Here is an 11,741-nt window from a genome sequence, read left to right as displayed (position 1 = left end):
ATTGGCTAGGCGTGACGCTAGGCGCGGAGCGCGGCGAACCGGACCGAGCCGAGCGAGCGAGCGAGCCAGCCGAAAGCGGAGAACATGGTGCGAGGCGAAACGTGAGGCTGCTGCTGCTCCGCTGTGCTCCGCGCGCGTTGTCTTACGGATAATATCGATTGGGTCCCGGCGTGGGCACCGCGCGCTCGTCATGTGGCGATCATGAACGGTGTGCCCCCGCGCAACAACGATAACGACGACGACGACGACGACGACGACAACGACGACGACGACGACGACGAAGCTCAGATCGAGACGAGCGCGCCGCGGCCGATTTAGCGCCGCGAGGGGTAAGCGTCGTCTGTCCGTCCGTTCTTCGTCCTCTCTCGCGAGTCCGACTTCTAGCCGCGAGATCGTTTATGACATCTCTCCATCCTTTTCGCATGCTGACCCGCGGATTCTCCGTCGAGCTGTTTCGTCTACAGACCTCACCGGGCGCTCCGATGTTGTTCTCCGGCCGATCTGTCATTGTACGTTTAGCGCTGAGTCGGAGCACTCTTCGCGTCTCTCCGAGATTGCTTCCCTGTTACCGATAAGGTTCGCGAAACTCGTGTTCAGCGTAATTTAACACGGGATGAGAATCGATCCTTGCCGTTACGAGGAACGGACGGACTTGGTTAGCCAATGTCGCGAGTGACATCGTGAAAAAATCTCTCGTGATTTTTATCGAAAAAAACCTCCGAATCTCCCACTTCTCCATTTCTTTTTCCGGAGATTCAAGTCTACGCGCGAATATTTTTTAACCTTCGGATGGATTAGCCTTAGAAGCATTTGGAATGTCCTCGAGGTCGCGAGTAAAACGGATGGGAGAATTGTTCCTCCTGATTCATTTATTCATTTGTATTCATCTGTAGCTAACACTGAATTTAAAACTATTGTGATTCATCCTTCCTGCATATATTGCTTTGTTGCGTGGAACTTACTGATTGTGCTATCACACTTCTGTTTTAGGATTTATCGACCGCGATACTTATCATTGCAGTTTTGTCTCACTCATAATGGACCATGCGCAAAGTACAAGCGAACGTACAAATATGGAGTTTGTAAGGCAGTTGTATATTGCCTGTAATACTTTTTCTCAGGTTAGATATCTGGCAGCATTGATCTAAAAAAGTATTTTAAGAGAGAAGAAGAAATATATTTATGATACTAAAACGACTGTTCTGTTAAATTTTAGGGGGTGTCATGGAAATATCAAAAATTCTGGCTACTGTAGACTCTTCAGTATACAGCTGAAGCTAACGAGATCTGAGATGGACTCCCCGCCATCATGTTCGCTAAGCGCTGGGCCTCTCAGTGATCTTGGTAGCAGTGGCCTGGGGGGTTCGATATCCAGTGATTCCGTTAGAGCGCATCTTGCGATGGAGGTAGGATAGTAATAGTGTTTTCCTTTGACTTTGAGTCAGAGATATCTTTTGATACATATATGCTTGATCTCTGAAATGAAATCCTTTCACAGATGCAGGAGAGCGACCTAGAGAGCAAGTCTCTATCGCAAGATTCTTTCGATTACTCGGATGGCATGTGCGGCGAGAATTTCAATACCTTGAAAAAGGGCCCAGGCTGGGGTGATGCGGATGGCAAGCTGGAGGTTGAGGTGGTCGATGTGGCGATTAAGCCACCGCCTGAATTTCAGGACAGCCCGTCGCCGCCGGACTCGGAGTCCTCGTCGGTGCCGATTCTAAGCTATGCACGACTAATGAGACGCCGAATGCCGCGCTGGATCGACGACTATGCCGAGAATCTGATGCAGTCAACGATGGAGGAGGCGCTCGCGATCTCTTGCCGTATCTCCTGGCCGGAAGGAAGAATCGCGCCCATCACGAATCATCCAGTCTCAGTGGTCACCCGCTCCCAACAGACCAATCCTAAACGCATGTGGGATCTAATGACGCCACCAGTGTGTCAGGGCGCCGCCACCATTACTATTACTCCATACAACACTTTAAACCGGCCGAACTCGCGCTGCTCGCTGGCTTCCTCGCGACTATCCAGCTCGCACAATTCCATCAATACCACCGGCCTCGGTCACAAGGCCGACGACAGCAGCTTCATTACATCCGCGATGTCGCATGATGTTTTAACAACAAGTGAAATCAGCGACATGTACAATGTACCCTTCGACTCGGACATTTACACAGTGCCGATCGACGTGGTGCGGCCGCTGCACGATCTGCGGACGCCACAACGGCCTAAGCGGCATCGGCATCATCGTAAGAGACGGCGGAACGTTTCCGCGAGTTCACAAAGCGAGCTAGAGGCGCATATCCAGCAGGCGCGTCATTATTGCGGCAAATCTCGTGCCATCACGCATGTAATCAAGTCGCAGCGTTTACTGGCTGATGTGTGTTGTAACGACGGCAACCCTGGTGTCGGCAGTGGTGGCGGCGGCGGTGGTGGTGGTGGCGGTGGTAGTGGTAGTGTTGTTAGCAGCGGTGGTGCCGGCGGAGGCAGTGGTAGTGGCGGTAAACGACACAGTGTGCCGGGCACTTCTGGTCGTCACGGTGTCAGAGCGTCGAATGGACATGCACACAACATTGGCGAACCAATCCACATGACCTTGCACGAGGTGCGTCAGTACCTACAGACGTTGTATTCGAGTTCTAGCGATTCTAGCGAGAATAAGATCAAACGGGATAAAGCTCCTCTGCTGTGTCATACGCCGGTGCACCTCGCCGCGACGCCCAAGGCTCTCAGTGTAAATAATAATAATAGGTGAGTAATAGGTATAATTATTTTATTGAACAAACAATAGATATGATTATTTTATTGAAATAATAAGCTTTTATTCTAGACTGTTTTTGTGTTTACTTTTTATATTAAAAAAGTTAGATACCAAAATATTCTTGGCTACCGTCAAATTGACTGTAACAATAATCTAATATCTAATACTGTCTAAAAATAGGTATAACAGTAATGCACACACGGACTCGTCCACGGACACGCCGGTGTCCAACAAGAGCACTAGTAACGGCCTGATGATTCATCACCATAATAACAACAATAATAATCATAACAACAATAATTCTAATAATGTAAAGAAGCACAAGAGAAACGCCTTCGTCGGTATTAGGCACAAGAAAGCGCGTGACGAATCGCACAAAGAGAAGAACGACTCCGAGCGAGAGAAGATGAAGAAGAGTCAGCGTAATTTCTCACTGAATCTGAAGCAGACTCTCTGTAACATCTTCCGATTTCGACGACTAGGCTCTCCGGACCACTTTGTGGAGAAACGGAATAGCATCGTGCAAGGAGAGATCGTTGAGGAGGAAGAGGGCGTTGATTCCGATCAGCATGCAAATAACAACAACACTGCTCCGACTGAAGTAGAGCCGTCCGCGCAGAAATTGCCATTCTTCAAACGTGCTCTGCCACCTCTGCCAAAGAGTAATAGTCAAGTGGGTGTAGAGCAGGCGGAGGAGGCTCTCACAGCAATGGCGCCCAAATGCGAGTCTCCGAATTCGGTGCAGCAACAAGTTCCACCGTCTGTCGTGCGACCGGAAGAAGATGCCGCAGAGGACACGAGTATGGATTTTGCAGCCAGTATCGAGAAAGTGAAAGATGTATGTAATTTTGTTTTTCATTGACTTAGCCTTGGTACAAGAAAAAATTACAGAAAATATTTTAATTCTGTTTTTTGAAACAGTACGGATGGTATTGGGGACCTATATCCGGTGAAGCGGCGGAAAAGATACTGTCCAATGAACCGGATGGCTCGTTTATTGTGCGAGACAGCAGTGACGATCACTACATATTCTCCTTATCATTCAGACTCAATAGTTGTGTGCGACATGTAAGGATAGAACACGATCAGGGTAAGTTGTATTACATTATATACAAGAGTCCTAACGAAGAAACATGTACTCTAAATCCATTTATGCACGCAGGTAATTTTAGCTTCGGCAGCTGCACGAAGTTCAAGTCGCATACCATCGTTGACTTTATTGAGAATGCGGTTGAGCACTCACGCAGCGGTCGTTATCTCTTCTTCCTGCATCGGCGGCCGGTTCTAGGCCCGATGCGAGTACAGCTACTCCATCCGGTGTCACGCTTCAAACAGGTACAGAGCTTACAGCATACATGCAGGTTCGTCATCCTGAAGATGGTACGCAGGGACTTGATCCCGACCTTGCCGTTGCCGCGGCGGCTTATCGACTATCTCAGCACGCCCCATTATTACAGCGAGCAGCTGGCGGCCGAACAGGATGACCGGGCCGAATCACCGGTCAGCTCGTCAACTGGCGAGCTGGAGAAGATCTGCTTCACGCCGCAGGGTCTCTCGTGAGGTATAGTCGTGTGACTTTTCCTTCCTCTTCTGCTCCGCTTTTCGTGCAAAGAAATACTTGAACGTCGCCCGCGGCGTTGAAGCAAATTTAATTCGCAGTTTAATTAAATTTTTGCAATATGTAAAAATTTACATCGCCGTTTGATTCAGATTCCGTCGATGTATAAAAATTTAATAAGTCGCTGGATTAAATTTCAGTTAAATATAATATGGAATTTCATCTACAATTGTTACATTAAAATATCTTACTGGTGCATGCACAGTAACTTGTTTCGCTGTTTAATTAATTTTTCTTTACATGTTAAAATCTGTTTTGCTATTTGATTGAATTCATGTCAGTGCATAAGAATTTGATTCTTATAGCATAAATGAATATGTATAAAAATTCGACATTTGCTACTGAATTAAATTTTGATTAACATAAAGGAATTTAATTGATGATTTATAACTGAGTTATTGTTAATGTAGAAATTTAACTGAATATAATTGAATTAAATTTTCACGTTTACATGCCGGAATTTACTTCATGGTTTAACTGAATTTTTATTATCATCGACGGCGTGATGTACGATTAATGATTTTGCGCTTGTGATTTTGACTTTGACGATTTACGGCGTATCGATTCGTAAAGTGAGTATTGTGATTAAACTTGAAAGTAGAAAAATACATAGAGAAATTTCTGTGTGCACCATATATCTCTAGAGCTGCAAGTTATGGTCGTCTCAAGTTACCTGATTTGATTGCCGAAAGAAAGAAATCACAATTTTATTTTTGTTTCAATAGAAGTCATTACATGTATGTGCTATTTTGAAATATGCGCTATGCACTTTTTGGGATAACATAGTTTTCTTTTTTCAAATAAACGCAATTTTGTGCAGCTTGCATCGCAGCTAAATATGAAACTGTTTGTGGAACATACCGCATCATTATCTAAAGTGGCTTGGGAAAAGATTCGCGACAAAATCATTTCTCGATCTCTCATCAAATATTACCCGTCGATCACATCTCCGTTAATTTATGCAGTACAACTTTAAAAAGGAGACACGCACCACAACCGAGATGAGCGTAAACAAATCCTGTATAGCCCTTTCTAGTTCAGTTTTTTTTTATCGACTATAACGAATGGCAAGATTACATGTGACATAAATCACGCACAAAATATCCGTTTATACGTACACATATAAACATATATAAATATACACACACGCGTATATGTAACGAAGGCAGAGAGAGAGAGAGAGAGAGAGAGAGAGAGAGAGAGAGAGAGAGAGAGAGAGAGAGAGAGCGTGTAAGAGAGAGACAGATACATGCAGTGGTCGAATGAAAACTTTTTGCGTGCCATACTTGCCATTTTCTGTTCAAGTTTATTAATTGATATTTCTTTTTAACGTTGAAAATTATATTTAGCCTTGCAACCATGCTTTCTGTTAAATTCGATAGTTAAATTAGAATGTCTTTATAATTCAGATTTAAAATCTTTAAAATAGATGGTTTAGTTGATTTAGATTGATTAATTGTTGGAAGATTAAATCAACAAGATAAAAGCATGGGATAATGCGAATTACATTTTGTGGAAATTCTTAGATTTTTCTTTTACGAATCGATTACGCGAGACCATTGAAAATTATCTCTTGATTATAAAAACTCTTCACAAATATATATAACTAACAGAAATTCTAGCAATATATAAAGGGTAAGTCGCAATGCGCAATTTAAATGTTGTATAATTTCTCGTTCGTTTAAGTAACCAATTTAAGACTAATTAACATTTAATTGATATAAAAAGAAAAGTAGTAAAACATTACTGACTGGTGCTATACAAAACTATACCCTTTATTTTCGTACGCGGTTAAATTAATTGCGCATTTATTTTTGTGCTCAAGTTTGAAATACAGCACATCGTGCAATAACTTTTATCAAAATTAATCGGATTTTAGATCGCAATTCTAGTTATATTTTTATATTCTTTTAATTGTATATATTTTAATTATATACGATGTATATACGATTCTTAAACTATTATTTAAAAAAATTATTTACTTTTAAATATTACTTTTTAAAAGTTATAAAAAAGTGACACAACTTTCTCTGCAAACTTTTTCAAAGTAGATATTCATTGCAACCAATTTTCATATTTCACTGTTCCCTAAAGTTTAACATAATGTGGCATTAGTATTACTATAGATCTTCCAACGAAAAACTTGCTGTTGCAAGCTGTAACTGAAAATCATAAAGATATGTTTCATAGATCCCCTTTCTCATTCTTTCAACATTCACTGATATCGAGGAGTGATTCGTTGACTGATTTATTACCTCGAAATGCAAGTGAACACGATTACGTTTATCTAGGAAGTATATCGCTTGAAATTTCGTTTTTGCGCTTTGATAAATTCGCGGGACAGTATAATACACACAGACACAATACGCGCTAACAGACACGTATACACGGACAAATTTTGTACCCTGTATCCACCAGGTAGATTTTGCAATACGATTACTATTAATATTAACGAGATCGTCCAGAAGGACTGTGGCGAGTCCTGCGTGGGTATTGTAAGGCATGTGCGTATAGTTAATAATGGTACCACAATACCTCAGTTACAGAGGGAGGTATACGTATATAGTGCAGAATTAGTAAGATTTTATAACGAGCGTATTTACATCGGTATAAGTGGCACACATCTCTCTCAAACACACACACACACACACACACACACGCACGCACGCACGCACACGCACACAACCCAGACACACGCGCACACGACAAACGTGTGATTTCACAACAAGGAAATTCTAGTTGTAAGGGAGCGTGAACGTCTTATTTGATATAAAATATGTGTTAAGGGTCAGTTGCATTAACAGATTTAATTAAATGACGCGCGACAACAGGTGGTAATCCTAGCTAAATAGCGAATTAAAGAATAAACTTCCGATTAACTGCGTTAACTTGTGTCAATTTTAAGTTTAGTTAACTATCGTAACTTAGTTTATTTAAATTAATTTAAATTAAATTAGATTTGATTAAGATTCAATCTTGTTTTAATCTAAGTCAATTTAATTAAAGTCGGTTTAAATTAATTCCGATTAGCGCTAACGTTAGTGCAATCGCCTCTGAGATTTAGTTGTACCTTGATTAATTAACTCTCTGTAAATCATAGTCTTAGCCAGTATGTAGATAAGAGAGAAATAAAAGTTTATTTAATTGCAAATGTTAACCGATGTTTTTGCTAGCTGCAGTTGATGCAACCGGCTCTAAGAAATTAATTGTAAGAGAAACATAGAGCGTTCTGCGCCAAGCGGGAAAGGCCTCCAAGGCTGCAACGTGTCGAAGCTAAATATAATAGGAGAAGAGAATATTATTAAGTGCAATATTAACTGAGGCATTTTCTAAATTATTAATCGAGATTTTTAAGACGAAAGTCGAGTTTAGCGCAAAATACGGCACGTTCACAGCCCAGGAGAAGCTCGTAAAGGTAGCTCAAGTCTCCGTCTCTGATTGTCGATTGCGTGATTAGGCGACGGGAAGTGTATGAGTCAAATGTTTTTGTATATTTGTAACATTTTTGTCGTCGTCGCGCGCGAGTACGCGCGGCGTCGTATGGAGTGATTGCTTTTGAATGTACACTTCTTCTAGCGAAATGTGATATTACTGATAAACGGACGCGGTCCGTCTCGCAACAAGCGAAACGCTGCAAACGTTAAACGAATCGAGCGTTCATATACAGACTGTCCCGGCACTGTTGCGTACTTTGCTCTTGATTTTTCGACTAGCTCGCAATGAATTTTTAAAGTGTGGTTTCGGTATGCGATACCTTGCAAGTGAAATGAAACTTCCGATACTGGTTGTGAAAAATGTGGCAGATTCGTTCGGAGGCCCGATCAAGTTCCGATAAAGATTTGATCATCGATCGGTGTTACTATCGCTTGGCACAGAATGTAAAATGCATCCTTTCTCATATGCCAAAGTATGCAGCTGTACCCAGAGTACAACATCTGTGTATTTTCGTTCGGTGTTAAATACATAATTTTATGATTGTTTGTGTTACGTTTTTAAGTAGATATATTTGCAAAATTTGGCACAGAAATTTTTTAGGAATTATAAGAAAAGGGATCAAAGAATTAAGATTAATCTTAGAAAGCTAACTATTGTTTCTTAAAGTTGTTTATAACTATGTGCTTCTCTGAGTATATTTGATGAGAATTAAAAAAAATACGCGCAAATTTACTTCGTTGACTTAATCTCTTATCTAATTAAAATGATAGTGTAACTTTAAAATATATTTAAAAAGTCTAATTTCGAGAAATATTTTAAAAGATTGAAATCTTTCCAATCTTCAGAGATCAGAAAAAAAAACAATACAAACATATATGTCTCAGAGATGTACAGATAATATTCTAGAGTTAAAAGAAAACTATACAAGATGTTGTACTTCGGCTGTACGAAACAGATACATAAAAACTTTATTATTTACATATAATTGCCGAATGCTAGTCACAAATACTGCATTTTCAGTTAAATTTCAGTATTGTTTATTAATAAAATACAAATTCACATGCGAATCTTGTATTTATTCTTACTATTCTTATTAATATTCTTATCGTTTCAATTCAAGCAAAACGGGAGAGAGTGAGAAGGAACAAATTGCAAAAGGTCTGAATACAAGGAACAAACACATTCAAAATTATTGAATAAAAGTAAAAAAACTGATTTTTAAGTTTTTGGTAAATTTTCGAGCCTTGCCAAATTGGCCAAATGTTTTTTTTATATTCATACATGTTATTTAAGCTAAGCATCGATAAAGATAAATATGTTTAAAAAATTGATAATTTTTAAGTGTGTACTTGTCTGATCCTTGTAATTATACCTGCAATTCGATCGCAAAGATCATCTACTGTATACGCGACAAGATATACTCATTTATTTCTTCTAGTCTAATTGCAGGATGTTTTGCGTAAAGTGACTCGACGCCATATTTACGAGGGAATATTAATAATGGGAAAAAAAAAGTTTGCTACAGAATTTTTCTGGGAAAAAATATATTGATTCAAAATAATTTTTAATGTCTTCAGGATTTTAAAAGAAAGATTTTATCTTTCAAATTAATCTTTTGGATTGGGATACTTTAAGTGGAACACCCTGTATGTCTTTGTCACCAAGTTCGATTGTTATCAGAGCGGGATGTGCACGATAATCAATCTGCTGCGGACTTCTTGATTTTTGTAAATACGATGCGGCAAAATACGTTCCGGAATTTCTATCAGGATCGTGCCGACGATTTCTCGATCGTCATTTGCGTAATTCCGTAAATGTAAAAATAAGATAACTGCAAGAGCAATTCGATTTATGATTTTGTCCTGAGTTTCTTTTCTAAAAGTTTTTCAGTGAAAGAATCACTACTACTCTTTTTGTTTTCATTACATATATCTTTGTAAAATATTATAAATATATTTATTTAATGCATTTTTCTCCTTGTGAATATTAAAGAATACATTAATTGATAATGCGTTTTCGCCGATATACATTTACATGCGAATAATGTAACACCATATGCGAATGTGATAATTACTTTAACATCGCCGTAGGGTAATTTATGGGATCAGTTGATAATTTTAAATACTAATATATATCTTTAACGTTAATCACGCACCCGAACACAAGAAACAAATCCTGTCCTTCGTTATCGGTTTGTCACAGTGAAATGTGTGGTACTACATGTAAGCGTATGAGATAATCGCGTATGTATTTGATTACCCATGTTTGTACTGCAATGTTGAAAATAAACATTTTTTGAAATTAACATTTTTGATTTTTACATGAAAGTGTCAAAAACCAAAATTTTATAGGTGTAAAATTTACGACAGGGTAATATATATTTCCGTGTACAAATGATCGATGGAACATGTGAAGAATTATTTGTACAGAAGAGATTTGTTTGGCGAATAGATAGAAATTTATTATTTCCTAGGAATGCTATCGACCGATAAAAATAACAAATGTACTGTAATTCCCAAGTTTTCATTTTTTTTCTCTTCTTTTTCAGAAGAAAATTCAATTTTAAGGTGGAATACCCAGAGTCTTTCTCACCAGCTTCTGAGCTATCCTCTCAAATTCCTTGCGATCTTCTCTCCACATTTTGGCAGCGTCCACATTGGCACCACTCTCATCATTTGGTTCAGCTAACATGCTTACTACACTCAATAGTATCTTTTCCACACTCTGCACTGGACTCCACCTTTCTGCACTGCTTTCATAACCCATTGGATCGTCACCGGGTGCATGCAGTATGCTTATGCAGACTCTTCCATCTGAATAAACTAGGCAAAAAAAAGATATTATCACTCAGGAACCAATGAAAATTTCAATGCTGCTGTATAATTAATAATTTTGATAACTAAAACATTTTATTTCATCATATTTAATAACACTGAATATCTTACTATTGGGATGAAACATTTCACAGGTGAACTGCATTTTTGGAGGGCTTAATGGATAATCTGGGGGAAATATTAATTTCGCTGGAAACACTCCACCTTCAAAACATGTTCCCTCTGGTCCACTAAAAATTCAAGACAGATATTTAATTCAATGAAGAAATTGTATACACAAAAGTGTAATTTATTTAGCATTAAATATAGATATTTGATTCAAATGCAAAAAAGCAAAATAAAAAGACTATAAATGCCACACAATAAAGGACGAATAGACAATCTTTTGTAAAGGAAAAATTTACGTAATAAGAGCCTCCCATTCGAAGAAGTTTTCCTCGTTAATTGGGCCGGCGATGATGCCTTCTGGTGGGTTCAAGGTTAGCTCTGCAAGATCGTCATAGTGCAGGCATTATCGTTACATCTCGCGTAACGTTATTAACACGCTAACATGGCGTATGAGATTAAAAAGCCGATTCTCACGTTTGTACTCTGCCATCAGTCGTCTGAGTGCCGAGCCTGCCATCCTCTTGATCATACAAATGATCCCGTCAGCTGTTGTTGCGAAACGTCACAACGTTCGACGAACAGGCGACTTCTCTGGCTCAAGATTAGCCCCGAAGAGTAGCTCCGATGGTCGGAATCATTAAAAGTTGATCCAGGCTAACACGACAATTTGTTGTACTTGTCGCAATTCCAATTCTACTTTGAACTCTTTAAAGTTTCTCCGTCAGACACGAAAATCTAAATCAGCTGTTTCCCCCTAACTTAAACTCGTGCGTCTTGTGCCTGCGCCGCTCTCCCCCCATGGTCACGTGATCGCATAAAGTGCGCAGCGACATGCGTTCCGAAATTACATACAAACGGCGCATAAACGCGTTCCGGAACACAACTTTTACGGGTAAGTACACACAGGGCTTCGACGTTCTAGAGATTTTTGGGAAAAAAGACGCTCGCAATAGACTAGTCCCGCGCTCCCATTCGTCCGTTT

At 39.6% G+C, this 11,741-nt stretch overlaps 2 protein-coding genes across 3 annotated transcripts; one reads left to right on the top strand and one right to left on the bottom strand.

Annotated features, from left to right (window-relative positions):
* Positions 1 to 151: 151 nt before the first annotated feature.
* On the top strand, positions 152 to 10,118 carry LOC105832704. 2 transcript variants are annotated; one of them, XM_028192024.2, is made up of 7 exons: positions 152 to 329; positions 991 to 1,121; positions 1,217 to 1,406; positions 1,499 to 2,754; positions 2,945 to 3,602; positions 3,686 to 3,854; positions 3,927 to 10,118. In XM_028192024.2, the coding sequence occupies exons 3-7, from the start codon at positions 1,293 to 1,295 to the stop codon at positions 4,322 to 4,324; spliced, it is 2,595 nt and encodes an 864-aa protein (XP_028047825.2). In that variant the 5' UTR covers positions 152 to 329; positions 991 to 1,121; positions 1,217 to 1,292; the 3' UTR covers positions 4,325 to 10,118. The 2 variants fall into 2 exon arrangements, with proteins under 2 accessions (XP_028047825.2, XP_036138399.1); XM_036282506.1 differs by lacking the exon at positions 152 to 329 and adding an exon at positions 336 to 509.
* On the bottom strand, positions 9,760 to 11,556 carry LOC105832711 (ubiquitin-conjugating enzyme E2 G2). Its single transcript, XM_012673898.3, has 4 exons — positions 11,234 to 11,556; positions 11,056 to 11,137; positions 10,763 to 10,881; positions 9,760 to 10,639 (listed from the first exon to the last, which is right to left on the bottom strand). Exons 1-4 carry the CDS (start codon positions 11,286 to 11,288, stop codon positions 10,380 to 10,382), a joined length of 516 nt encoding a protein of 171 aa, XP_012529352.1. The 5' UTR covers positions 11,289 to 11,556; the 3' UTR covers positions 9,760 to 10,379.
* Positions 11,557 to 11,741: the final 185 nt, after the last annotated feature.

The sequence above is a fragment of the Monomorium pharaonis genome, chromosome 1 (assembly GCF_013373865.1).
Source record: "Monomorium pharaonis isolate MP-MQ-018 chromosome 1, ASM1337386v2, whole genome shotgun sequence".
Classification (NCBI taxonomy): Eukaryota; Metazoa; Arthropoda; class Insecta; order Hymenoptera; family Formicidae; genus Monomorium; species Monomorium pharaonis.
Note: the sequence above shows the minus strand (reverse complement) of the source record. Positions and strands in the feature narration are given on the sequence as shown.

Bases quoted from the DNA above. Each gene is read 5' to 3' on its own strand.
- LOC105832704 (XM_028192024.2), top strand. From the start codon at position 1,293: ATGGACTCCCCGCCATCATGTTCGCTAAGCGCTGGGCCTCTCAGTGAT. The intron at 1,407-1,498 runs GTAGGATAGTAA...ATCCTTTCACAG, and splicing joins GAGCGCATCTTGCGATGGAG to ATGCAGGAGAGCGACCTAGA. The intron at 3,603-3,685 runs GTATGTAATTTT...TTTTTGAAACAG, and splicing joins GTATCGAGAAAGTGAAAGAT to TACGGATGGTATTGGGGACC.
- LOC105832711 (XM_012673898.3), bottom strand. From the start codon at position 11,288: ATGATCAAGAGGATGGCAGGCTCGGCACTCAGACGACTGATGGCAGAG. The intron at 10,882-11,055 runs GTAAATTTTTCC...TTGAATTTTTAG, and splicing joins GAATGGGAGGCTCTTATTAC to TGGACCAGAGGGAACATGTT. The intron at 10,640-10,762 runs GTAAGATATTCA...TTTTTTGCCTAG, and splicing joins TGAAATGTTTCATCCCAATA to TTTATTCAGATGGAAGAGTC.